This window comes from Myotis nattereri (genome assembly GCF_964212035.1).
Source record: "Myotis nattereri genome assembly, chromosome: 15".
Classification (NCBI taxonomy): domain Eukaryota; kingdom Metazoa; phylum Chordata; class Mammalia; order Chiroptera; family Vespertilionidae; genus Myotis; species Myotis nattereri.
The window spans coordinates 39,038,498-39,066,438 of record NC_138090.1 but is presented as its reverse complement, the minus strand read 5'-3'; the positions used below and the strand labels follow the sequence as shown (position 1 = coordinate 39,066,438).

At 51.7% G+C, this 27,941-nt stretch overlaps 1 protein-coding gene across 7 annotated transcripts in view; it reads right to left on the bottom strand.

The window, feature by feature from the left end:
- ACTN4 (actinin alpha 4) overlaps nt 1–27,941 on the bottom strand; it is a 76,708-nt gene that overhangs the window by 11,866 nt on the left and 36,901 nt on the right. For 3 of the 7 annotated variants that reach the window (XM_081107718.1, XM_081107716.1, XM_081107720.1), the window contains exons 2-11: nt 16,912–17,026; nt 16,550–16,669; nt 13,082–13,168; nt 12,183–12,270; nt 9,974–10,052; nt 8,688–8,769; nt 6,598–6,683; nt 3,288–3,380; nt 1,445–1,675; nt 751–898 (exon numbers count right to left, since the gene is read on the bottom strand). In XM_081107718.1, coding sequence (XP_080963844.1) covers nt 751–898; nt 1,445–1,675; nt 3,288–3,380; nt 6,598–6,683; nt 8,688–8,769; nt 9,974–10,052; nt 12,183–12,270; nt 13,082–13,168; nt 16,550–16,669; nt 16,912–17,026 — 1,129 coding nt within the window. Of the gene's footprint in view, nt 1–750; nt 899–1,444; nt 1,676–3,287; nt 3,381–6,597; nt 6,684–7,859; nt 7,946–8,687; nt 8,770–9,973; nt 10,053–12,182; nt 12,271–13,081; nt 13,169–16,549; nt 16,670–16,911; nt 17,027–27,941 lie in introns of all 7 variants that reach the window. The other 4 variants (XM_081107717.1, XM_081107715.1, XM_081107719.1 and 1 more) reach the window with 2 other exon arrangements.

Below are 27,941 nucleotides of genomic sequence, written 5' to 3'. Positions count from 1 at the left end.
AATGCAAAATATAGTGAAATCAGCTGGGCAGAGTGGTAGCAGTGGGCGACCCCGAGTTTGATAATAGCAGGAGGGCAGAGATACTCGGGAAGGAAGGAGGGGAGTCCTGTGGATGGCGCTCGGCTTTCCTAGGCACCGGCTGTTTCCTGAAGGCTTTTAGGCCCCTGGTATCTGGAATCCCAGCCATGGTGTGGGTCCTGACGGAGGGCCAGAGGCATGATAGAATTCCACATCCTGAGCCAAGGGAACAGGCAGCTGCAGAGCCGCCGAGAAACAGGAGGCCTGCCCTCACCGAGACCATTCTGCCCTCGGAGGCCATGAAGGCTGCCCTTTTGGAAAAAGCCATCCTGCAGAGGCCCAGGCCCCTTGGAAGGAAGCTCTGCCTGGCTGGCAGTCAGTGAGCACGCTCTGTGGCTCAGGAGGCGGCTCTAGGCCTTTGCCTTTAAGGACCATGTTCGGGACCACAGACCCATACAGTGTGAGGTCCTCAGTCACAAAGGGCGTGGACAGCGAAGGCAGACTGTCTGCACACAGGCTGCCAGGGATGGGAGAACCTGTCCCCCACCCCTGCAGAGTGGAAAGGAACAGGGTTATTTCCCTTCCGAATGACTGGCCTTGATGACCCAGGAAGGGGCCCACCTATAAGTAATTTCTGAGAGCAGATGGGCAATGCATCAAGAAAAGGAGGAGGGGTGTGTGAGAGAGAAGAAGAGAGGAGGGGAGGGGAGGGGAGAGCTGGGAGGATCATACCATCGGTCCAGGCCTCGTGGATGGAGGCTTTCTGCCGGAACTTCTCTGCGAGGTGGTCAAGCCGCTCTAGCCTGCGGATCTCATTCAGCAGCCACTCTTCGTAGCCCTTCTCGGCCTGCTCCAGGTGCTGCCAGCAGTTGTTGATATCCTGCAGGGCAGCAGAGGGCAGGGCTATCACAGGGGTAGGTCATCCAGGATGGCAATGCCTCCCTGAGGGATGCTGCAATGGGCTGATCATGTCTACCTCCTGCTTTGTTATATCTGTGTACCCAGACAGGACCCAACACATAGCAGATGCAATCAGTTCTTCTGGATTAGATGCATAAATGAAAATGAATAAATGCCATGGATGGGGCGAAGGTGACTATTCAGGGAATACTGTCCCACCCTGAGAAGGGGTCTCAAGCCCTTGGTGGTGGTCCTAGATTTATGGCCGACTGGGTTCCCAAACTCAAACAATTCCACACAAACTGGTGTGGTTTGAGGATGGGTACAAAAATCTGGGGAGTGATGAGGGGAGGCGTGTGACAGTGGTGGTGGTGAAGTGTCAATGCAGCCCCATCCACCTCTGCACCAGAAAGGCTGTGCATTCTAGTTAAGAAAGACTATGCTGGCCAAACATCAGACTGGGGGTTGTCTGGCTAATCTGCACTCCTGCGTCCTGGCTCCCTCTGCCCACAACCCCTGTCCTCACCGAGACCATCCTGCCCTCGGAAGGCATGAAGGCGGGCCGGTTGCTGAGGCGCAGCTTGGTCTGCAGAGTGTTGAAGTTGATCTCCAGTTGGCACTTCTCCTGCACCTTGGGCGGCTTGTGGACTCGCCGGTAGTCTCGGAAGTCCTCCAGCTTCTGCTGCATCTCCTGGATGGTCTTCTGGGGCACGCGGTCCTCCAGCCAGGGGATGGTGCGCCGGATCCACTCCAGAAGCTGTGGGCACACAAGCAGCCATGTGGCGGGACCACCCCTGGCTCACAGGCACATGGCATCCAGATCTTCGAGGGTTCTGTCTTGGGGAATCACCCCTGCTTTCCAGCGCCCCGATGGGATCCCAGAGCAGAGAATTCTGGGAACGGGTGCCCCCTCAGAACCACTGTGCTGTTCACTGGTTACTTCCTGTTCATGCCTATGCTCTTGGTCTTACTTTTCCTCAGATCTAATCAGGGCCCCTCCTTGATGGTCTCCCTCATTTAGAGGGTCTCACTGCTTCCCTATTCACGGACTGTCAGCGCCTCAAGGGCAGGACCTGTAGCATGCCTGGCTCTCTCAGGGGCAGCCAGTGCCATGCCCAAGGCCTGGGACATAAAAAATTAGAATGTAAAATTTAAAAAGGTGACATGCATTTTTATGAGCTACTCATATCTTTGATGGAGTGAGGACAGGCCACAAAGAAGCAAACAAACTGTACATTCTAGAACAACCTCAGGAGAGTAAAATCAGTTATTATGCAGCGTAGATATGCTCAGAGGAGTGATTCCCAATGACAGCTTCTGGCAAAATGAGAAAAGCAAGGATAAAGGTATCCTTGTGTTTATGTCTTGATGCATGATGCCAAACACCCTTTCTTGGGAAGGGCTGGGATCCTAAAATATATAACCTTTAACCTTTTCCTGGTGTTAGAAATAATGGTGATAACAGAGGTAGCTTTCCGTCTTTTTTTTTTTTTTTTTTTTTTTATAAATATCCCCTTAACTTGGCAAGATAAAAAGTCAGCCACCATAGGTTAGTTGTAAAAATCTTTTCCGAATTTTCCTGGTCTGTGAAATCTCAATGTCTGTGAACCACTCACTGGTCTAGAAGAGAAGTCAAATTATTGCCCTTGGAAAGCTTACATGTTTTTTAATTTTTTTTTAATATGGAAATTTTTCCAAGTAAAGGACAGAATCCAGAAGAGATTTATTGGACACCCACCATCCCAACCGATGCTCCAGGTCAGGCTCTGGAGCAGAGCTGCCTGTGTTTGAACCCCAGCTCTCTCTCCTACCAGCCGTGTGACAGTGGCTGTGTGCCTGACCCTTCCTGGGCCTCAGTCTCCTCACTTGGGAAAGGGGGTGATAGGGAGGGCAGATCCTCAGCCTGCAGTGCTGTTGCCCAGGACCTGCCATGACAACCACGGTCGGTCCTGGCCAGCACCGCATCAGCTCTCGGTCTCTCTATCCTACTGAGTCTGTCTCTCCATGGGGAGGGTGTGGGAATGTTAACTCTTAAAATGCTCCCTAGATGATTCTAAAGCAATGCAGTGTTCAGAAAACTCTATCCTTGATTACCTGTGTTGGAACCCAAACTCCAGACCCCAGGAGCCAGCTAGCATGTTGATGTATCAGTTTGATGCTTAACCATGTGAAACTTACCTGAAAGACCACATCACATAGTGGCTTGGGCAAACTCCACAACCTGTAATCTTACTACTTTTTCTAAAAAGTCTCACTGCAATACCTGCTGTCCACTCTAAGTGTCACATGACCTTTGGTCAAGGGTAACAAAGGTGACCCAATCTTTCAGCTCTGGTGGTATCACTGGGGGTAGGGTAAGTGGCACTTACGTCACTGGCCAGCCTCTCGTAATCTTCCATCAGGTGTTCATTTTCCTGATTGACAGCCAGCACCTTGCAGATCCGGTTGGCGGCTGTCTCAGCCTGGAACGGGGGAAGTACACAGTCAGGGCTGCCTGGGGGCTAGGGACCCTCCCCCCTGACAGGCATGTCCGTAGAAAGCTGGCTTATCCACAGCCCACACAGACCTCCCCAAGGAGGAAAGGAGAGAAGTGCAGCTTCAGCAAGACGGCACCTTAGTGCCCGTTTCCTGACAGCCCTTGCTGGTGTCTGCACAGCTTACTGCTCAGGCCCCTCAGCTTTGTTGGCCTGGACCCCGGGGGTGCTGAGAAGGGTTGGAAAGCCCTCCACGGTGGGGGAAATGGGCTAACAGACTCCCTAGTAGCCCACAAAGCGGAGGGTTGGGTAAAGCTGGGTGGGGTCCTCCACTAGGTCAAACCCTGGATGAAGTCTCCCCTTGGGTGGGAAGATAGGCTGCAGCACGGCTGAGTGCTAGAGAGCTGTAGGGTAAAGGGTGGGGATGCTGGTGCCCCCCAGAGAAGCCCGGTGGTCAGTGCACAGGCAGAACACACTAGGCCCCTTCCTAATCCTCCCCTTGATGGCTCACTGGGCCAACGTCACCATCCACAGGGCAGAAGGGAGCGAGGGGTTCACAGAGCAGGGAGTGGTGGAGACAGTGACTCCTCTGCCAGAACACAGGCCACTGCCCTGTGCTGGCCTGCTGAGGGGAGATGTGAGGAGTGGAGGAGGGGGAGGGGTTCCACACAAGAGAGGAGAGACCAGGTACCTTTCAGGAAGCACAGAAAGGGTCCAAGAGGAAGAGTTGAAACGGCAACAGAACAGGAACAGAAATAGTGAGGAGGGTCTACAGAGTGGTGGGGAAGGAAAATAGAGAGGCTTGGGGATGGCTCCAGACCTGGCTAACTACAGGCACTGATGCCCGGCCTCTCCCTCCACACACTGCTTCTGGGACAAGCAGACAGGTGAGTGGGGGACAGCCAAGGTTGGTGTGCGAACACACACACACACACACACACACGCACACCCTGCATCATGCTGCAGGATACTTGCCAATGGCTCCAGGCAGTGCTCCTCAGAGATGAGGTTCACAAGGGTTTGGCCAGTGAACACCCGGCCCAAAGGAAGTGCAAGAAGCAGAGCAAAGGTTGCAGCTTTCAGGGCAGTCACGGAGGTTAGTCCCTGACCGCTCACTTGGAAGAGACAATGATACCCCAAGCTGAAACCCTCTCCTGTGCAGACCCACAAAGATGGGGGCTGCTGGTCACGGTTTCACTGTCCAATTCCTGGCATCCAGCTCAGAGTTCAGTGTCTTAGGTAGTCGGGTTGATGAATGAATGAGTGAACAAGGAGTAAATGCTTTAGCCTGGGGATCAGCTTGAATTTATAAAACAAAAAGAACCCTAGAGAGCACTCTTTTAAGAGATGGGGTTGGTGAACACACAATACAATATACAGATGATACAACAGAGAATTGTGCAACTGAAGCCTATATAATTTTATTAACCAATGTCACCCCAATAAATTCAACAAAAAGAGAGAGATGTGCTTAAGTCTACAGGGAAAGGACAGCAGCAATAATAAAAAGTATTCTATGGCTGGCCTGAGAAGCAGACACAAGCTGGGGGAACCCAAACTTGGGCTAGAGAAGCCTGGGTCCTGCAATGCCTTAGTGAACGGCAGCTCCAAGGGCCAGGCCTTTATTTCTTCCCTTACAAGAGCAGTTTGGCTGCCTCAAAATGGCCAGATGCTCTGACCTGGGCCTTCCTGTCAGTGTCCACTCCCACAAATCCCTCCAGGTCTCCCGTTCCCCACTACATGGAGGTTAGTTCTAAGCATAGGAGGGTAGCCAGGGCAGAAGAGAAAGCACTCTTGCAAGGGCAATGTGGTGGGCAGGGAGGCTGGCATGGGGCCCGCAGGAGGGAGTCCAATGGCATACATGCTATTAGTTGGGGTTTGTGGCAATGAATCGTCCACTGCTATCCACCCCTGCCCCACCCTGCCTTCCCACTAAGGCGGGGGTCCCTTCCACTCTCCTGCCTATGCTCTCCCACAGAACACTCCAAACACAAGCTCCCACCACATGTGGGGTAGGTGGCAGGAGGCTAGGAACATGGCTCTCTGGCACAGGGCTGGGAGGAACCACAGTGGGCAGGGACAAGGCTGCTCCAACTACCTGACCATGTACCAGGAACAGTCATTTCATCCTCAGAACAACCCTGTGAAACAGGTACTAGTACAATCCCATTTTACAGATGGGAGAACTGAGGTGAAATGACCTATCCAAGGTCATACTGCTAAGCGGTTGCAGAGCCCAGGCAGGGCAAACTAGCACAGGGAGCACCTGCTTGACCTGGACTCTGAAGGTGTCCACAAGAGGCAGCAGACACCGTCCATGTCCTATGACGCCCTACTCACTCTGAACTTATTTCCTCTTTTAATTGAGGATAACAGCACCCCCTGCCACATAAGGGGTGTGTAGGGACCAAGAGTCTGTGTCTAGCATGTAGTTAAGTGCTCAATAAACCAAAGCTAGTTTCTTTTTCTCCTCCCTGCCCACTTGCAATTGGTGACACAAACTCAGGTCACTGGGAGTAGCTGCCCACAAGCAGAGACAGGAGGCAGGCAAAGGGGACAGAGGTGCCCAGGCCTCCATGTGGGACTCTCCTCAGGGCAGCATGAGATCAGCCAGGCTCAGGGAGAACTGCCACTGGGAACACTTGTGACTGCTCTGCCTGTGTCAGCACGGCTGCTTGAGATAGGGGCCCCGAGAACTGGGTCAACAGGAGCAGGCTCAGAGAACAGTCCAACCTGTTCAGGCCGAGTCTTTCCTGGACCATTTGGGAGGGGAAGGGGCCGCAGAGAGGAGCAGAAAAGCCAGTTCTCTCCGGTGAAAGAAAAGCCAGTTCTCTCCAGTGCACCAGGCAGGGGACCTAGTGTGGATCGTGACCAGAGAGAAGCAGGGGCAACCGAGTGGTCAGGAGCACGGGTCCAAATTGCGGCTCCGCTAAACTTAATGTGATGCAGGGACTCAACTGCCATTTCTGAGACACTAGGACGCTACCACTCATCTCCCTGGGCAGGCTGTATCCACAGAGAGAATATCTGTGTTGCGTCAGCACTGGACCAGCGCCAGCTACGTGATGACACTGAAGCCCATGGTCACAATAAACCTGCTTGACCGGGTCAAGCCTGGCCAACCACAGATGGATGGTGAGGACAGGAGGAGGGCAAGGGCAAGCCTCTAGGCACAGCAGCCAGGTGTGCTCCCACCCCAGCTCACCTTTTGAGCCCCCGAGAAAGCGTGGTAGAAGCAGGACACGTAAGTCATGATGGCTTTCTCATCTGGCCTCAGAGTGCCTACAATATCTGCGCAGAGAGAGAAAGAGAGAGAAGCAGGAGAGAGTGAAAGATGCAGGGAGGGCAGCCGGGACAGGGCCCGAGGCTCATGCAGGAGGAATAGCGCTTGCTCTGGACTGGAAGCCAAACCCTGGCTCTGGCTATGCGGACCATTTGTTCAGGTTTTGGTGAGGGAAGGGGGTGGATTCCTCTTCTAACCAGGCCTGGATTTGTGACACTAGCCATTGGGGCTGGAGGGGTTAAACCCTAACTGACCTTTCTGAAAATGTAAGATCATTTCTGCCACCTCAACATAAACCACTTAACAGTTTCCTGGGGCCCTAGAATAAAACCTATTTTTTTAAATAATGATTTTATTTTTTTATATATTTTTATTGATTTTAGAGAGGAAGGGAGAAGAAGAGATAGAAACATCAATGAGAGAGAATCATTGCTCAGTTGCCTCCTATATGCCCCCTACTAGGGATCGAGCCTGCAGGCATGTGCCCTTGGCTGGAATCAAACCTGGGACCCTTCAGTCCACAGGCCAATGCTCTATCCACTGAGCCAAACCAGCCAGGGCTAAAACCTAAATTCTTGATCTCAGACTACAGTAGTCCTACGTAGCCTGGCTCTGCACCTGCACCTCGCTTACTCTTCTCCAGCCATTCCTTGAATAAGCCACGCTTATTGCTGCCTCACAGCCTTTGCACTTGCTCTACCCTCTGCCTGGAATGCTTTTCCTACAGATCTTCACATGACAGCTCCTGCTCATCACTCCAAGTGCTGTTCATGTCACCCCCCGGAGGCTTCCCATGATGGCCCCAGCTAAAGCAGCCCTCGGGCTTCTCTGTCCCACCACCCTGTCCCATGTTTCTCTACTGTGCTTATCACATGAAATTACTTGATCTGTGAATATGGCTATTGTCTGCCTCACCCACTAGAATGGAAATTCCATGAAAGCAGAGACCCTGCTTGACTGTCACCACTATACTCTCAGTGCCTAGTACAGAGCCTGGCATAGACTGGGCACTCAATAGACAGTGTGAGCAAAGGGTGGCAGCAATGCCAAGGAGCTGGGGTATGGCTTCTAGTCGGAGAGGCCACTGCCGTCTGCAAGAGAAATGAGGTGAGCATGGGAGGCGAGAGGCAGCAGTGGCATTGGGCAGTGGCAGCGAGGTGGGCCTGCCTGGCCCTGCCCGGTACCTTCTGCGCTCCCGAAAAGGCATGGTAGAAGCTGGACACATAGGTCATTATGGCCTTCTCGTCGGGCCGAGCCGTGTTCACGATGTCTGCAAGTGAATGACAAGGGTTAAACTGCCCACGTAGCGGTGGGGGGAAGGGATGGTCACTCACCAGGATCCAAAGGCTCCCAAGACCACAGACATCCCAGGAGAAGGACCCTTAGAGCTGATTCAGTGACCCCTGGTGACTCTGGTAGGCTTAGCCACACCCTCAGCCCCTCCATCCCCAAGGTCTTTAGAAAGGCCACAGCTGTGGGAACTGGATTAAAATGAGGCCACTTCCTCTCTCTGAGAATGGTCTCAAGGGGCTTCTGGATAGTCAACCCCCAAGGGCCACCAGAGGCCAGAGGCATGGATCCTGGCTGGGTGGTGCATGGCTGGGAAATGGAGAAAAGCCAGAAAAAGAAAACACAAACCACTCCAAACGGGTGGGCTCTGGACTCCAAACCACAGCAGGCAGGGTAGGTAGAAGCCTTGCTTATTCAGAGGAGCGAGCCCTCCCTGGCCACCTTGCTCCCTGCCTTCCCCCAGGTGTGGGACTGGGTCAGGCAGGGCTATGTCAGCCCCCAGAGTCAATCCTCCTCAAGCTCCCCCTTCCCCACTCCTCACCCTGCTCTATCCCTGAGCATGTCTGGCCTGCGCAGGCTGCTCCTGCTTTGGTTCCCCTGGAGACACATTGCCCCGGGTTCACCCAGATTCCAGCCATTCTCACTGGCTCTGCCAGTTGTCTGAAGTTATCATAAGACACACACGAAACAATGTGTTGACTGAACAAAAGGGATGTACATACCCTCTGCATCCAACATTTTGGGGATGTCTAGGTATTTCTCTGCCACTTCAAAGGCATTGTTCAGGTTGGTGACTGGGTCGTCCTGGGGAGAGGGAAAGGAGAAAAGGAGGAAGAACTCAGTCAGGGGCAGGATCCAGAAACAAAAGGGACCCATGGCTGGCCTACCAGGAAGGGATCTGGGGAGGGGTTAGGACTGGAAAGGGTACTTTTTAGGCAGTTCTCAGCCACCTGTGCTGCTGGCAGGGTGAGGAGGCCACCTGGATAGTCAATTCCGACCCAAAGGGACGCCTCTGGAAATCCTGCTGGACAAACTAGGGACCTTTTCTCCAGAAAAAAAATGTGCTCTTTTCTTATAGTTTTCAACTATCCAGACCCCACATTAAGCTCCCTGTCCTGAACCCCTAATAGTTAGTTGGCCAGACTTGAGACAGCCCTGGGTTGGGGGCTGGGGGAAGCAAATTGAGAATCTCTACATTCCAACCCCTCTGAACCATCCCTTTATGCTGTCTCCCACTGCTACGGGATTAGAGCCCACTTGACTTGGACCCTTCTTCACGTGTCTTTACTGCTTTCCAGCTAGAGTCCAATTCCATTACTCACTGTGGCTTGAACGGGCTCAATGAGGCCCGTGCCCGCTCCACCTGGAATGCCTGCTCTCTGGCTCTAGGCTGGCCCTCCTCCACGGGCCTTTCCCAATCATGACAGCCCGAGTGTGCCATCCTCCCCCTGCAGTATTGTCAGGCCCTATCTCCTCCCCACCCCATTCAGCCTGAGCACCTGTGCATGGCCTCATGTGGCTGGCTTGCTCTGGATACATTGTCCTGCCTTCCCCACAAGGCTGGGGAACTCCTAGGGCAGGGCCTGGGGCTTACAGGGTCACAAACTTTGTACAGACAAAGTAGAACAGGACCCTGCCAGGAAATGTCTGCCAGCAGTGATGGTTTGGAATGCCTTACCCCTCCTCCCCATGGACAGAGAGGGAATGCTTCCAGAATCCAGAAGTTAAGGAAGGGGAGCTAGAAGACATGGTTGGTCAGGCCCTAAAATAACCCTGGTGGTTACAATGCTCATGGAAGGAGAAGGGGTCAGTCTCTGAGGGGAGCAAGGGAGGTGAGAACTGAGCCAGGGGGTCTGGTGACAGTTGGCACTAGGCTCTCCAGCCTGCCCATCTGATCACAGAATACAGCTTTGAACACCAGCGATAGATGGACTTGGGGGACGTGATCCAGCGTTAGGGTCAGACACAGGTTATCTGTGGACTGTTGAGGGGAACACAAGATGCATACCTTTCTCAGCTTGTCATACTCGATGAGCTCAGGCCTGTGCCGGTGGATCAGGGCATTAAAGGCAAGACCGTCCTTCCAGCTGGGGGTGGAAAGGCCAAGGTTATGAGGGTGTCCACACGCTGTAATGGGAGTTCAGAAAGGTCCCGGGTACCCACAGCAACGATCAATTCCCATTTATTGAGGTGGTTTAGTGTGTGTGCCAGGCTCTGCCGGGAGATGGTATGGCTATGACCTTGACTGCTGGAGCTGAGAGTTACAGGGTCAAATCCCAGCTCTTCTGCTTACTATTAGGGTGACTATGGGCAAGTCCTACAATTGCTACCCGTTTCCACATCTGTAAAATGGGGATAATAACAGTGGCTGCTTCATGAGGGTTGTCATGAGGATTAAATAAGTAAATATGGAAACACTTAGACCAGGGCCTGACATGTGTACATGCAAGGCTCCAATGAATTGGACAGGCCCAATGAGGGGAGACGGCCTACCGCGGAAGGCCGGTGCCTGTGCTGTGTGACCTCCGCACCCTGGCTGACATGGCCCACAGGCTGGCTAAATGCCAGGATGTGGCTGGCATGAGGGCCTCTGCGAGGCAAAATGACAACTGGTCACAAGCTAGGCTGGTCACATGTTTCTTCCTGGGATCCTCTAAGGGCTGGCTCCTTCTAGGGTCAAGCTTAATGACACTTCCTCAGGAAGGCCACTCCTGACCAAGGTGCTCTCCCAGTTACTTTCCATCCCCTCACTCTATTTTGTGGTCCTAGTTTATATAGCACTTCTCACTACCTGAAATTGTGTTGGTTTAGTTGCACCTTTGTCAGCTAGGGGTCCCCTCTGCTGCAGTGTAACTTTCCAAGGGTAGGGAATCATTCTGGTCCTGCTGGATCCCCACTCTCGGCAAGTACTAGGCATTGCATAGCTATTTACCAGTCCTACATAATAAAAGCCTAATATGCTAACTGTCCAGTCATCTGGTCGTCAGTTCAATCAAAGTGTAATATGCTAATGATATGCTAAGGCCACTCAACCGCTGGCTATGACGTGCACTGACCACCAGGGGGCAGGCACTCCGACTGGTAGGTTAGCTTGCTGCTGGGGTCCGACTGAGCGACATGGGCTGGACACGCCCTGGAGCCCTCCTGTGGTCCCTCCCTGGCTGGCCAACCTCCTATGTCCCTCCCCAGCTCCAATGGGGTCCCTCGGCCTGGTCTGGGCCCTCTCGCAATCCGGGACCCCTTGGGGGATGTTGGAGAACTGGTTTCAGCCTGATCCCACTGGCAGGCTGAGGGACCCCACTGGTGCATGAATTCATGCACCGGGCCTCTAGTTGAAAAAAATAAATGAACAAGAAGTACAGAGAGGACCAGTGAGTTGGTGGCAGGAAAAGGAAGGAGACACACAGAGGAGCTTAAGGGCAGGACCGTTTGCTATTAGTAGCAGAGTACAATGGAAAGGTCCCCAACCTCTAATGCTGGGGCCCTGGAGAGACTGGGGGCACAGAAGAAACTCTGGATTCTCTGAGGCCCATTCTTCATTCCTATGTGTGCTCCCTCCTTCGTCCATCCACCCTGGGAGGACACCAGAGGCTCAGAGGGTGCAATCACAGGGCCAAACTGGACCTGACCTCAGGACCACCCTGCCTCCGGTCACACTGGATCTCAAGTGATGCTGACCATGTTTGCCTGTGTCCTGGCAACTGTGGACACATCTCCTTTTCTTCTCACACAAGGGAGAGCAGGTTCATCACAGGGCTGACTGGGTTTTGTTCACTAGAATGGACAAAGTACGTTTTCCCCAACACTCAATTCACGAGCATCTCTAGGGATGGGTTTCTCTTGAGAGGTCAAAACCAAAAAAAGAGCTTTGTTGTTGCTTTAGAGAATCACTTTGCTTGTGGAGGAAGAAGAGTCATAAGGCTGGCCATAGAACCGGCCTTTAAAGCCTTCAGCCCAGGACGGTGAGGCAACTGCCACTGCCGACCTCACCACCACCACCTCTCCTCCCCTTCCCCCTCCCCCTCCTCCTTGGAGAGGACACAGGGACCTTACAAGGAGCTCACAGGAGTCAGTGTCAGGAGAAGGGACTCCTGGAGGGCTGGCAACTGACAGATCATGAGTAAAGCACAGGAAAAGAAGGCAGGTGGGAGGATAGTGCCTCAGGTCCCAGGAAGAAGCAAGGGAATGAGTAGGGCTTCGGGGCTGCCAGTGCTCACCTGATGTGGAAGTTCTGCACATTGACATTCTTGTATGGAGCTGTCTTTCTCTGGCACCAGAGAAGGAGCCCTTCCTTGGCAGAGGTCTCTGCAAAACACACAAAGACACTGAGCACTGGCTCAGACAAAACCATTCTCCTTGTTCAAGCAGAACCTGAGGGACAGGCCACCAGACAAAGCAGCAGCAACAGTGACGGTAGCAACAGCCCCTTCCATTCCAGACATGGGCAGGCCTCTGCTGATCCTAACCGCCGATCAGCACACATGGCCCTAAGAAGTAACTCACTCAGGGTCACCCCAGGAAATGGCAGTGACACAATAATGTCAAGGTCTGAACCTGTGCCATGTTTCAGACCACAAGGCCTGTGCCTTTTACTGCCAGGATACATCATCAAAGAAGCCTTTGATCCTGGCCTCGGCCTCTCCTTGAACAAAGTGAAGAGTCGGTGATGGCCTGGACTGATTCCAGATCCACAGAGGCAAAAGTCGGAGAGTGGAAACAGGTAGGCACTGACGCTCAGGGGAACCAGGCCAGGCCTGACTCTGACTAATGTCTATATGACTCAGATTCCTCGGCTGTAAATTGGAGCTGATCATGCCATCTTTATGAGGGTGATGTGAGGGTCCACCGAGACAGAGGCTGTGAATGCAAAGTACACTGGGTGGATACCAGAGTTGGGTGGCTTTGAGGGGGATCCCTTCACCTACAGCCTGGGCCAGAATCTCCGCTAACCACCCCTGCACATGGCCAGGCCCTGTAAGTGACACTGGGAAACAGGGATGAGCCTTGAAGCATGAAGACAAAATGCCCGAAATCCTAATCTAACTCTCCCAACTCAGGTGGAACCTGGGTAGGGAGAAAGTGGTTTTTGGCTGTCAGTAGGACTCTTGGCTCTTACCTTCCACCGAGATGTCCTGGATGGCGAACCTGAGGATGATGGTCCAAATCATCCCCAGCGTCATCTTTGCATTGCCATCCACGATCTCTGTGTGCAGGGAGGGGGCAAAGGGCGAGAAGGTTGTTAAACCAGACTGAGAGCCCCCTATTCCCAGGGCAGCCTTCCCAACCCACTGAAAGTTAGCTGCCCAGGCCTACCCTCCACCACTCTCACTAGAGATGTCCCCTGAACACTCTGGGAAGCACAGTCCAAAAGCCTCTAAACATATGTGTCCTTGGTCATGCAAGCCTCTTTCCCTCATGCCAGCTCATTCTCTCTCTCTTTTTTCTTTTTAATATATTTTTATTGCTTTCAGAGAGGAAGGGAGAGGGAGAGATAGAAACATCAATGATGAGAGAGAATCACTGATTAGCTGCCTCCTGCATGCCCCCCACCGGGGATCGAGCCTGCAACCCAGGCATGTGCCCTTGACTGGAATTGAACCCGGGACCCTTCAGTCTGCAGGCCGCTGCTCTTTCCACTGAGCAAAATCAGCCAGGTCTCCCTTGACCCAGCTTAAAGACTGCTCCTCCCCGAAGCTTGCTCCCAGCTTTCTGTTGACACCTCCATCAGGCTTTATGGACATGTCTCCCCACTAGTAGGTACATGTTGCACTACTGTTTGTTGAGAACCTGTCCACTTCCTTCCAAGCCCAATGCTGCCACCTTTGCCCAAGCCACTGTTGTCTCCTCCAGAGCTTGATGCACTGCGCCCTACACCAGCCCCTGCAATCCACCTCCACACAGCAGCTAGGATGGTCCCTTTAAAAACTGCATCAGATTTGTGTCACTCACCTACACCTCAAACGAAGCCCGTGTTCTGAGGCCCAGCTTACAAGGCCTGCCCTGGGTGACCTTGCCCTTCCCCCTCCCCAGCACTCTTTAGCTGTGTGCTTTTGGCAAGCCAGGCTCGTTTTTGCTTTAAGGACCTCACACCTTCTGCCCACCAACAAAAATGCATCCCTCAACCCCCTTTCTCAGATGCTAGTCATTCTTATCCTGTCAGCCGCTGCTTATTGTCACCTCTTCAAAACGGCTTCCCTGAACACGTCTAAAGGTGCTCCCTGCACCCATCCCAGGGCTCCTCTCCCCACCACCTTGCTCTTCCCCTCATACTGATTGCCAATTGGAACCATGTATTTCTTGGTTGGTTTACTTGTTCACTGTCTGCCTTTGTGACCATTGCATCCCCAGCACCTGGCCCTGGCCCTGGCCCTTGAGAAAGATACGATGTTGTTGAAGGAAGAGGAAAGTAGGGACACAGAACCCAAAAACCAACTTCTCTCTGAGACGTCTGGGAGTGAGAGAGAAGGGTCTGGACCACACATTCTTTAGCTTCAGCAACTTAGAGAAAGTCATCTCTGCAGCACTCAGGGTACCATGTGTCCACTGCTGGGTGACAGAAGTACAAGGGGCCTCATCCAGGAGGAGCCCATCAGCCAGACGTGCCTTTGGCAGTCTTTTAAATGTCCTCTGCCCCACACACCCTGGCACACAAGATGCAGGGAGAAAGGTGGGAAGAATAGAAGGACACTTCAAGAGATCTTGTTCAGGGATCCTCAAGAGCAGAAAACTCTAGGATGGGCTTGATTTAAAAAGGGGGGTATCGTGGTCATCCACAGGATGGGGCCCAACCTTCCCCAAGGACACACTCAAGAGAAAAGGGTGGGGACTCTATTGGCAATGGTGGGGAAACTCCCCAATTGAAGCCATGGGCTGATGGCTAAGGATAGCTTTTGGCTTTAGTTTCAGGATAAGAAAATATGTGTAGTCTGCAGCCTGGAGGCAGAGGAAGAACACAGTGTCTGCAGGCCCTTTCCCAGGGCCAAGAAGCCCAGACTCTGAAACCAGGCAGAGGCTTCCCAGTGTGGAGCACAGGCAGCCATTCATTCAGGAAATCTAAGCTGCATTCCTCCCAAGTGCCAGATACCCAGAGGTGGGGGATGGGCAATCTGGAGAGGAGGTCACAGCTCCCACCCCAGCCGGTTACATGGGGAAGCTGGTCACGGAGGGCTTAGGGAGTTCCTGTGAGGGGAAGAAGAAGGCTTTTCTCATTACACTTCCACCAGCTGCTTCTCGGAACTGCAGCTGTGCCTCCAACTCATTCCCTCTAATAACCCCCATAAGGAAGTAATGTTCCTACAACTGTGTAGATCCTTAGGGGGACAGGGAGATAAGGGCAGTGTGGGGGCTGGGGTTCTCAGGTATCCCAAAGCCCTCGGAATGTCCCTAGTAGGCTGTTCTACAGCTTTGTCTAAGGCCTGAGGGTCACAGAATTGGGAGTGAACTAATTTGGACATGAAAAAAGAACGTTTTTAGCCTGAGTTTTTCTCCAAATGAAAACTGATGACTGCCACGGGCCTCTCCTCTAACCCCTTCTGTATTTACAAAATAGAATTTGAGCAAAATAAATGCAGCTGTGAGAAGCAGAAGGCTGGAGTGCAGCCAGGAGGAAAGATCCATGCAAGGACAGAAAATCTCAGGGCCTAATTAAATCTTTGGGCTTTGATTTTTTTTAAACAAACACCAACTACTCCAACTGTGGTATCTAAGGCTTGGCACCCCTCTCTGGAGAGGTCCCAGGGCAGCAGGGGCAGGGGAAGTCTTGGAACTCTCTATAGGCACTCTAGCCTAGAGTCTTGGCCACACTCTCAGAGTACTGTCACTAATGGCAATTAGTTTTCTTTGTTTTTCGAAATGCTGGGACAACATGGATGTTGTGCATAGGAAAACTGCTCTGACTAATGAGAACTTTTGAGACTAGGCTGATGGGGAGCAGCTGAACTCCATCAGGCTTCACCTAGTCTCCAAAAGTGCCTGTGACCACAAGACAAGAACCCGCTGCTAGAGGGACAGCACATTGTTGCTCTAGTAGGAGGGCTTGAAGTAGAAAGTTACAGCCCTGAGAATCCCCATGGGGCACAGAAGGATCCTGGGTAATCAGTCAGAGGACAAATTCTCCCAGGCCATGTAGCCAGCAAAGTCTGGTCATTGACCTTTGGGCTTGCACTCCCTGCCCCAGAGCACTGACACTGGGCCTCAAGTGCCCTTCTACCTTCTGCATCCCCTCCTGCCCACAGATACCAGGCAGGGCCTAAGGGCAAATGTGCTCCTGGCACAGAGAGATGCCATGTCACTTGTCTGTCAGTGCCCCCAGGTTACCAGTCAAAGCCACTCCTCTCCCTGCAGAGGAAGCCTGCCCTGCGTGAGCAGGGGCACTAGACTCCTCAGTCTTGGGCTGGATTATTCTGTGGGAGGGGAGGGGAGACTGTGGGCCCAATGCCACACTGAGGCAATCACCGCGGTCACTGTTAAGAATATATAGTGGCTTTAAGCACACCCAGTGTTCTACCATCAGCACAACTTCTGAGGCAGAGGTCAGGCCTCAGAGCTTGCAGGTCAGAAACTGAGCTGCCCAATCCAAGCTCACCTTCTGCCCCGATGGAGACCAGCTTGACTCCTTTGCTAGCAATGAAATCCAGTGCTTTGTTCACATTGTTGATTTTGTGCACTCTCATCTTGCCCCGCTCTGGCTTAGGTAACCGCTCACCTGAGAAAGAAGAGAAAAAAAGAAAAGCTCTAGGGTCCCCATTGCTGCCACAGAACGGGCTGCCACAGCACTCTGGGCCCATCCCAAAGGCCTATGCTCAGACACACTGCTACTTCAGCCGCACAGCAGCTTGCTACTCTTCCCAGTAGCAACAGGACAGATGGGGCGGGCCATGTCCCGGGGCCTGCTGTGACAGGTACCCGGTTCCAGGTGGGGTGTGCTTCATGAGAGAGGAGTCTCACCTGAGATGACCTCCAGGAGGAGCATGAGCTTGAGCCCATCTCGAAAGTCCTCGTCGATGTTCTCGATCTGAGTGCCGGCCTTCCGCAGGTGGGAATTGCACCAGGCTGTGAAGGTCTAGGGAAGCAAAGCAGAGTGGCCAGGAGGGTCAGCATGGCTGTTGGGGCTTCTAGCAAAAGGGCTGGGCCATAGCCCTGGGCTTCACCCTTTATATATACTGTTGCTAATCATTACAACTTAGCAGGTTGATCTGAGGAAACTGAGGCTCGGGGTGTTTAACAGACGCACTGCACAAACACCTAGGTGAAAAGTGGCAGAGCATAGATTGGAATCTAAGTCTGCCACCCTTGGAACAAGTGCCCTCTCCGAGACATCCTAAACCTAGCACAGGTAGCAGACAGAGGTGCCACAACCTGTGGTTTGCTTGTTCAATCACACAAACCTATCTGACTAAGTACCAGGCCCAAGTGTGAAAACAAGAGGTAGGGGCCCTGCTCCTGTAGAGCAGCGGTCGCCAACCTTTCGGACCTCGTGGACCACCAGTGGTCCGCAGACTACCGGGTGGCGACCGCTGCTGTGGAGCTATGTTCTCTTGGGCAGACACGGCCAGTCCTCATTCATCCAGTGGACTGGCCAGATCACAAGCACCAGCTAGTACTGCCTCCACCCGCCTGCCCTGTAGAAGCTTGGGCAGCCACTTCCCCACCTCTGGCACAGAGATGACCTGGGACAGGAAAACAGCTGGAAAAGTAAAGCCTCCTATAAATTCAAGGTTTCCTTATGTTAGTGTCCCTTGGGAGCTTTAGTGGCCTACCAGCAAGCACCTCCCCTGTGCACGTCCTCACAGTTTGCTTTCCTATTGGCCACATGTCCTCTCTTCCCTAGGGAACATTCCACATCCCGCCCTTCCAAATCTTAAGATCAATGTATCTTAGAGAGGGATGCCAGGCCCCTCCTCCCCCAGTCAAACAACTGTTTCTGAGGAGGAAGTTTCTGAGGATCAGTGGGCATGAGGATGCTGGAAGGTGAAAGGGAGTTTTCAGGTAAAGAGGGCCATAGACAAGAAGCCCAAACCTGAACACAGAACACCCAAATACACGGCACTTGGCCTTCTGGTGGTGGCCAGCCACTCAGCCCCCTGCTGGTTGGGGCATGTTATCAGATGTCAGCACCAGGGAAGCATGTCACACCAATTAAGGTGGACATGCCCAGACTCCTTCTGGGAAACCGGCCCACTCAGCCTCCCGAAGCAGGGTCTGGGAAAAGCCTCACCCAGTTTCTCATAGGAACCTCTACCCTCTTCATTCTGCAGGGGTCAGTGTGCACGTGGGCAGACAGCCAGGAATGTGCAAGAGCACACACTCCGTGCTCAGGTACAGGCACAGGCAGAGGCCACGTGGGGGTGAGGGGCTTCCAAGGAGACTCTGGCCAAACACTATGTGTTCCGATAATGTCACCAGTCCTGCTCATTCAGAGACTCAACACAGGGTCATTCCCAGACAAAGAAGCTGCCTAATTAGCATGCTGTACTACAATGGGGAGCACAAGAGGTTTCCTTCCAAACCTGAGTGCGGGGCGGGGAGGGCATGGGACAGGATGGGATGGACTGCCGGTAGCCCAGGACTCCCCCGCCTGCCTCTTGACAGCTATGAATTCCTCCGCCTAGGAGACAGAAAGCCCCTTCCTGTTTGAGGCTGTTCCCATTGCCTTTATCCTGCCTCACCTTAGCCGGCAACTGCCTTTTCCTCAAATCAGCCTGAAAGGCAGCTCCTCGGGGGGGGGGTGCCTGCACCAACTTGCTTGCTCTGACCCGATTCTGACCTGGATGCCCCCTCCTTTGTGTCTGATCTCTCAACAATTATGCATTGTCTCCTGCCTCCCACAGCCGTGAGCTACTTTGAGCTCTGGCCACCAAGCAGGTTCTCATTAAGGAATGTATGAATTTGCCTTCCCTACCCAATTCCCACACTGCCCCTATGCAATTCTGAATTCAGACAAACCAGGGCTAGAATGCTGGTTAAACCTCTCATGTGGGCAAGTTACCCATCCTAGCATCTGCTTCCTCATCTGTAACGTGATGATGAAGATGGCACTGGGATCACGGCCAGTGTGAGGACTCAAGGTGACAATGCCTGTAGAGCGCATAGCAGGTGCTCAGAAAATGTTCTCAATACGTCCCTGTGCCTCCCCTGAAATCCCGCCTGCCTCCTCCAGAGTGCTTTCTCTGTGCCCTGCCAGCCCTCATTGGTACACAGCCCTCAGCATCTGACAGCCTCCTCCTCGTCTGGATCTCACTGGAGGTTCCGTGCACATGTGCACACTCCCATGGGGTAGGAATTACTCCTCACATCTCACATGTTTTTATAATGCCCAAAGCACAGCTGGTCTCAGTGGTGGGCAGCGAGTACACGTGGAACTCAGCTGACCTGTAAAGCCAAGGGCAGTAGCAGGCGGGGCTAAGGCAGGAAATGACAGGGGATGCTGAGCCTCTGATCTTGCATGTGCCTGATAGATGCTGTTGGGCAGTAAAGTGGCCAATCACATCTCACGGCTGAGAGGATGCAACAGGGCAGTTCCCAGAGGGCAAGCCTTATTGGTGTTCTGCTGCTGCTGAGGCCCAGATCTAGGCACCTGGTCTGCAAGCATGGCTGAGCAAGTGTCTCAATGGCAGCTCCACTGCCTGGATTATACTTGCATGCTCTGAAGGGGCACAAGTCTGGGTTTAAATGCCAGCTCCTCAGCTAACTTGTTCTGTGTTTCCAATCAAGTGACTTGACCTATTATACCTGATTTTCCTTCTCTATAGGATAAACTTACCAGAACCTACCTCCTGTAGTTGTTGCAAAATTAAATGGGGGGGGGGGGGGGGAGAGTATGCTTTAAAGCCTCTTACACGGGGTTAGCATGAAGTGTCAAATGAGCCTGGCCAGTATGGCTCAGTTGGTTGGAGCATGTCCTGCACACCAAAAGGTTGCTGGTTTAATTCCCAGTCAGGGCACATACTTGGGTTGTGGGTTGATCCCTGGTTGGGGCATGTGCAGAAGGCAACCAATCAATATTCTCTCTCTCTCTCTCTCTCTCTCTCTCTCTCTCTCTCTCTCTCTCTCTCTCCCTCCCTCCCTCCCTCCCTCCCTTCCTTTCTCTGAGCATGTTCTAGGGTGAGGATTAAAAAAAAAAATCTATCTATATAAAACCCTAATATGCAAATAGACTGAACAGCGTAACAACCGGTCTATGATGTGCGTGGACACCAGGGGGCATGCGCGAAACATGGCAGGCGTCGACCACAGTGAAATGGTGGAGCAGGTGAGCAGGGGCGCCAGACCAAGGCGGGGCAACTGTTGCTGTCATCAGGGCCAGCCTCCAGTGGTTACTGAAAATTCTTTGCTCCCACATGCCACGGTCCCACCTGGCACTCACACCTGCTGCTAGCACTGGAGCCACTGCTCACACCCACTGCAAGTGCCCAGCACCAGTCCCTATTGCTCGGCGCCATTAGCAGGTGCAAGTGGCGGCTGCCGGCCCCAATCATCCCTGAGGGCTTCTCCACCTCCCCCTGCTCCTGAGGGGCGATTGGGGCAGCAGCTGCCACTCACACCTGCTGCTGGCGCCGGCCCCAATCACTCAGCACCGTCAGTGGGTGCAAGCAGCAGCGGGAGCTGCCAGCAGACAGACCAGGGGCCGCAGCAGGAGAGGCTAGGTAGGGGAGCAGAGGATGGGCCGAGACCTGCCTCTGTGGCCACTGCAGCCTTGCAGCCCACAGTTCAAGGTGCACAGATTCGTGCACTGGGCCCCTAGTAATAAAGTGCCATTTGAACTGTGTGAGCACACATATCCACACTGCTGCCTCCCTCTCTGCAAAGACCCTTACCCCACCCCCATGGTTTGAAATGGAAACAAGATTGCAGGAGATCCTCTCAAGATGCACCCCAACCTGTGGAGGCTTTGAACAATCTTGCCTTGTTTGGTTCACACCATCTTTCCTCACAAGGTCACTGTACTACCCACCTCCAAACACATGTCCCATCTCTGCCCTTTGCTCATCTTCTCTGAGCAGAAAGCAAGTGCTCTGGCTTAGGACTCACACAGACCTGGGTTCAAATCTTGTCTCTGCCATTGAGGCAATCTGCCAAAAGTGTAACCTTGGGCAAGCAATGAGCCTTGGCTTCCTTGTTGATGAAATAAAGATAATAATCTCTTCATTTAAATGAAGATCAGACAAAATAATGCAAGTAAACCACTTAGGACTGTGCCTGGCACAAATTAAGTGCTCAGTGCTACATACATGTCAAGAAAGATCTATTTTTAAATAAGTGGTAACTCTGCCATGTACTTCTGTCTCCCTGGCTAGAGGCAGGCAGAGTCCCAAGCAGAACACTGAGCAGGTACATGGGGAGAATATCCACTTACCTGGCCTAGGTGGTGAGTAGGAAGAACTCCCTCCTGAACCTGACAGACACAAAACGAAACTCCACCCACAGGCTTCCCCCGCCTCAATCCATGCCCTGCTTGGCACTGTTTTCTCTCCTGAAAGTTGAGAGGCGTCTACTGACACTGGAGGCTCATGGAGCCCTGAGCTCTGAGCAAGGACAGCATGACCTTGTGAGGCCATCTTCAGGGAACTGCAGAAGGTCACTTTTCCACGCAGTATGACTGGTGAATAGGAGCTGGAATTCAAACAGGATATTAAAAATTTATAGCTTTTTCTAGTTGGTTACAAAAATAGCATTCTGCTTATACACTCTTCCTACCTGGATTTAGACTAAGATGTGTGGAGTGGATAGTGCCAAGGGGCAGTTTCTAAAGATGGAGGCCTCACGAGCAAAATTCAGCTATGCAAAATTCTCAGTCTGACAGCAGGTCCCACCTGCTCCCACGCCCCAGGCCACTGCGGGGTTGGTACACATCCATTCCTCAACAAGCATTTGCTGAGTGTCAGCCCAAGGCCAGGCACTGCACCGAGTACATAGTGAGCTAAAGCAGACACAGACTGCACTCTATGGAGTTCCCAGTCTGATGAGGAAGAGGATCTCATTAATCAAGCAAATACTCAGTACAGAAAGAAAAGTGGTAACAGTAACAACCGTAGCAGATGCTTCCATAGAGCTAACTGTGTGCCAGGCACTGTTCTAGGCAATCTGTCATCCTCAGAACTATCTTCTGAGGTCAGTGCTATTACTGTCCTATTCTACAAATAGGACAAGGGTCTAAGACAGCGGTTCTCAACCTGTGGGTCGCGACCCCTTTGGCGGTCGAACGACCCTTTCACAGGGGTTGCCTAAGACTATCCTGCATATCAGATATTTACATTACAATTCATAACAGTAGCAACATTACAGTTATGAAGTAGCAACGAAAATAAATTTTATGGTTGGGTCACAACATCAAGAACTGTATTTAAAGGGCCAGAAGGTTGAGAACCACTGGTAAGAGGTGATGTGACTTGCCCACAGGTAGTTACACACCTGGCAAGTTCTAGAGCTGGATTTAAAGCCAGGTACTAAGCTCCAGAGGCCAGGCCCTGATGTAGTATGTTGCACCTGCTCTCCTCTCTCACCAATGGAAAGGGAGCTAAAGAGAGGGTTCCATGTGCTGGGGTACAACTCCTGATGTAGTGGCAGGGGTAGACACGGGAAGTTTCCCTAAGGAGGTGATTCTCCAACTCTGATCTGACTGAGAATGAGTTAGTAATACAAATGTAAGGGAGACTTGCCAGATAATGGGAACAACAGGTGAAATAGCATGTTTCAAGAAGAAAGGAGTGAGGGGAGTAAGATGTGCCAGGAGGCGGGCAGACCAACCTCATGGGGCCTTCAAAAGGTCATGCTGGCTGCTGTTGCATGGGATTAAGCTGAAGGGGGCAAGGGTCAGTGTGGAAAAGAGGGTAGAGAGCTCTGAGAGATATTTGCAGGAGGAAGGCAGAGGAGCCATGCTGGCAATGTCAGCTCAAGATGTCAATTTCATTTGTGAGGGCCCAAAGGTACCGGCCTCTGTTGGGAGGAGGGGAAGGCAAGAGCATCGAGCTCATCTGTGTTTTACTGTCAAGGGTCATTTTCCAGGGGCAGCACTGACTGACTGGTGGCCATGTCCCCAGCGCTTCACCTAAGAGGCACTCAATGTATTCACTTGACTGACAAATCCTGACTTGGAACTCCTACTAGGTACTTGCTATCTAGGAGGAAGCAAAACAGACACAGAATTTACATTCTGATGGGGAGAGCATGCTAAAGGTAACTACGCAATAACGGTTCATTGCTAGTTCTTTCCATTTACACACAGTAACTCTTTAAAACCTCCAACCTCATGATCATGTGAGAGATTATCATCTCCATTTTAAGAGGAAACTGAGACAGAGAGAGGTTAAGTGACTTGCCGAGGGTCACACAGCTAATCAGGACAAACATGGATAGTCACTCATTCCACAATGTTTTGAGTAGAGTGCCAGGTACCAGATGGGCAAAGCAGAGCGAGCAGAACCAAGTCAGCAAAAGCTCCAGCCCTACCTCAGTCCCAGGGCTGGAGGTGAGCTCACAAAGTCAGGCAGGCAGGCAGGCAAGACTGTGGCTCCAAAATTTGGCATGCTTTTTAGAGGATGGCCTGGGCCCAGTGTGTGAGGCAGGCACAATGCCAATGGTGGCCCTGCTGTTCCAAGTCTGTCCCTGTCATCCCATGAAGGGAGCTTGCACCCAGCCCTAGACCTATCTAGGGAGGAAGGATGTGGACTCGTCTGTCTTTCAGAACACACGTGAACAAAACCACAAAGAGCCTCCCAAACTTGCCTCTGCACACTGGCAGCCTGTTAGAGATTCTTCTCTAGTTGCTAAAATAGCACTGGGTATAGCGGAGGAGAGGGAGGGGTAAAAGAAGAAAGACGAGCTTGTTGGTTCCATTGGGATCCACTGTTACCACTCCCTATGCTGAAGCCCCATGGTGCACCCAGGAAAGCAGGTTTCAGAGGGGCCCCAGAGCTGTTTCTGCTTTGTCACTCAATATGAAGGAGGGAGAGGTGGCCTGGCATGGCTGGTCATAAAGTCCTTCCTGTGTCACAGGGACCCCTCCCAGCAGCAGGATGTGGGGTGGCTGGGTAAATGAATGATGGATATTGTTCGAGAAGTGACCTAAGCAGCCAGGAATGTGGCAGCAGTGGGCTTTAATGAGCCATTCGTGGATGACGCTCTCTCCCAACCCAAAGAGGTAAACCCTCTCTCTCTATGCTGGGGCGGGGGAGGCGGGGGGCGGGTGTTACTGAGCAAGAAACAAACATTTGAAAGACACTGGCAATCCAGTGGTGTTCCAAAGGGCAGAGGGATGGAAAGTGCAAGAAGGATCCTGGTGGGATGCAGCTGATCCAGCTAAAAAGCTTTTCTTCTCCCCCCGCCCCAATGTAATGACTTCCTGCTACACAACATTTTCTTTAAGCCCAGAATGAAGGGACTCTTTTGCAAAGTCAGTTTTGACCTAGAAACAGCCCCCGCTCCAGGCTGAGGCAAGCTTTTGATTATTAGCAAAGAAGAGCTCCTGGATCAGCGTCAGGGGCTGCACTATTCCTGCCCGCCCAGCAGAGGCTCACATGTGGATTCTGCTGACTCCAAGATTTTCGAAAAACCTGTTCACTGCCCCGCTGTGTACACCATGACCCTCTTTAAGCAGGAGGTCACAGGTCAACTGCTGCCCCAGGAACAGCAGCATGTCTTTCCCCCAGGCCCAGGCTGACTGGAACTGGACACAGCACACTCCCCAAGTGTGTTCCTGTGGTGCTACTTTTTAAACCTCATCTCTGCTATACCATGTAGGGCCTGCTGCTCCGCTGGGGCACTAGCTGCTTTGAGGGGGAGGGTACAGTTGCACCTCTTAAACTCCCACCTTGCGAGCTGTGGCCTCTGACACTGCCCATAGTTCCTGCTTCCCTAGGTCCTCAGGGAGGATGCCTGGGGCTTGGACATAGGGGAAGGAGAGCTATTTATTCCTAGGGTAGGCATCCACCCTTCTTATTGTCCATCTGCCAGGCTCCTGCCAGACCTCAGAGCACCTTTTCAGTTCTGAAAGCAGAGACTGCTCCCCTGGCCCTGGGTTTCATCGCTAGCTATGAAAGTGCTTTCAGGGCCCAAAGGCTAAGCCTTCTGGAATCTGGGTTACCAGGGGCCCAAGCAAAAAGGTGATTATTCTGGCAGTATCTGCATGGATCTGTCCAGGGTGTCTGTGAAGCCTCTGGAATGGGCTTGAGATGGTACATGTAAGCACTTGTTTGAAGATCCATTGCCTTCACCAGATCCACAGGAGAAAAAACAAGAGACCAGGTTGGGAGACAGAAAATGAACTAATCATGACAACATGGCCACAATTTAAGTGGGTTACAGCAACAGGAGATTCAGTCAGCCCTGCCAGCATGGGTACTGTGGCGTGGGGACACAAATGCATATCTAGCCAGGGGCAGAGTGGGCATGCTGTATGTGCCTGTCCCATGACAACACAGCTAATCTGAAAGCAGTTACAAGGAGTATGGAATGCTTCTTTTGTGGCGGCCTCACGTTGCCTTATTCGGAGTCTTCTCAGCCTACATGAAAAATCTCTGATTTCCCACTTGGAGGAGAGGTATAAATACTGAGTGGAATAGCAAGCATTCCAAAGGTCCTGCGTGTCCATCCAATAAACCAGCCCTTTCCCCTCTGCTCCCATCCCGTAGCCAATGTTTCCACCTCAGCCAATCCCCTGCGAGGCACCAGAAAGCATGCATGTCATTGCTGTAAAGGACGATTTTGGAGTGTAGTCCCTTTCTCATGAGGAACACTGGTCTAAGGCTTTATTCTAGCTCCTAATAGGACTGTTCCTTTCTTATCACTCAGGACTTCCCTCAGAGGCCATCATCCTAGGAGGCTTTCCCTGACTTATCTCTACCATGGAATTACTTTACTCTTGTTTTATCTTATTCTCTGTATTTGTTACTATCAGAAATGATGTTCTGATTTGACTTTGAGTAGTGAGCACATCATGCAATATACAGATCTTGTAACACAGAAACCTGTACCTGAAACCTATATGTTCATGTTGACCAATGTCACTCCAACATATTTAAAAAAAAAAAAAAAAAAGAAATTATGTTCTTTGTCCACAACCAGTCTCCTTACCAAATGTAATATAAGCTCCACGAGAGTGGGATATTTTTTGCTGCAGGACTCCACTAACTTGCATACAGTAGGTGCTCAATAAATGCTAGAATAAATAGAATGGTATTGGGGCTTCTCATGCCTACTCATTTAATGACCCCATAGTTTCTAATCCCATTTTGTACTGGTGAGGGTCCCTACTTAGGGATAAAACTGCTTGCTTTCAGGAGCAATCCTGGAGCTGGAGCTATTCCAAAAACAAGCCAGTGCTCTCAGCTTGCCACTCCAATGGAACAGGAGCCCTCAGCAGCCGTTTGCTTAGGCACCTGAGTTCCCTGAACTTGCAGATATCCTGGTTTAAGGGCTGGGCCCAGATGGTGGGGTAGAAGTGGCTCGGCTGGAAGGAGGCAGGCTGAGGAAGGAACAATGTGACACAGAGCTCCAGAGCAAGGGCTCTTGGATCTTAATAAATGCGGGTTCAAATCCTTACTTCTCCACTTATTGTGTGTGGCCTCAGAAAACAAATTTCACCTCTCTAAGCTTCAGTTTCCTCCTTTGTAAAATGAGTATAAAGATACCATGTGAGCCCTCAATAGGATAAGGTAGAGAAAGCACTAGTTTATCACATAGCCTAGCAGAGAGTGAGTAATCAGTAGATACCTTCATTAGTATATGATTCCTGGACAGGAAGGTGCCTCAGTATTAGAGCTGCAGTTGGTGAAGCCAGACCCCTCTAGATTATTTTCCATTTTAAATATTTTTCTTTGGTAGCTTATGCTTTTGGTGTCCTATGGAATAAGCCATCACCTAATCCCAGGGTTATGATTTATGCCTATATTTTCTTCTAAATTTTATGGTTTTAGCTCTTACATTTTGGTCTTTGATCCAGCTGGAGTTTTTTGTATATGTTGTGAACTAGGGGTTCAACTCCATTCTTTGTATGTGGATATCTGGTTCTCTTAGCACTATTTACTGAAATCGTGCCGAGAGAAGGTGAACTGAGGGAGCAATGGGAGTATTTGCCCTGCCTCCAGATGCCCCTAGCCTGCAGCATTCTTTGCACCTCTCAGTTTTGTTCGGGAGTTCCCCAGGTGGTCCCATTGAATATGTTTTTCATTCTTATTGAAAGTGAACTGACAATAAATGTATGGGACCTAGGGGCTTCTTAAAAATGCCTAACCTTCACCCCAGGCCAAATGAATTCGATTTCCTGAAGGTGGGTCCTATACAATGATATTTTACAAAACTTACCAAGTGTGCCCTAGCCAGTTTGGCTCAGTGGATAGAGTGTCACCTGGACTAAAGGGTCCCAGCTTCGATTCTGGTCAAGGGCACATACTTGGGTTGCGGGCTCGATCCCTAGTGTGGGGTGTGCAGGAGGCAGCCGATCAAGGATTCTCTCTCATCACTGATGTTTCTATCTCTCTCTCCCCCTCTCCCTTCCTCTCTAAAATCAATAAAAATATATTAAAAAAAAAAAACAAAAAAAAAACTTCCCAAGTGAGTCTAGCATGTGGCTGGGGTTGAGAACCATCCACTCTAATCTAACCCCCTCATCCTACAATTGAGGGATCTAGGGCCCAGGTAGAACCAGGGAGTCCTTGCCACTGGATTTGTTTGACTGCATTGGACCCTGGATGCTAAAAGACTAGAGAAGCAAGGGATAGGAAGCCCAGGGTAAGGCGGTGCCCCAGTCTGATCTTATCTTAACCAACCATCCAACCCAAAGCTACTGAGATTAGATGCCACAGAACTGGGTCCTCCCCAAGGGGGAAGAGCCTGGCCCCTGCCAACCTGTACAGAGTCCACAGAGAGATAAAAGTCCACAGAGAGATAAGTGTCTGAACTAAAGACAGGTGGGACCCACAGGGTAGAGGTCAGAGGCAGTACTCAGGTCTTAAAGGAGAGCTTTTCGGCAGGAAGAGGAG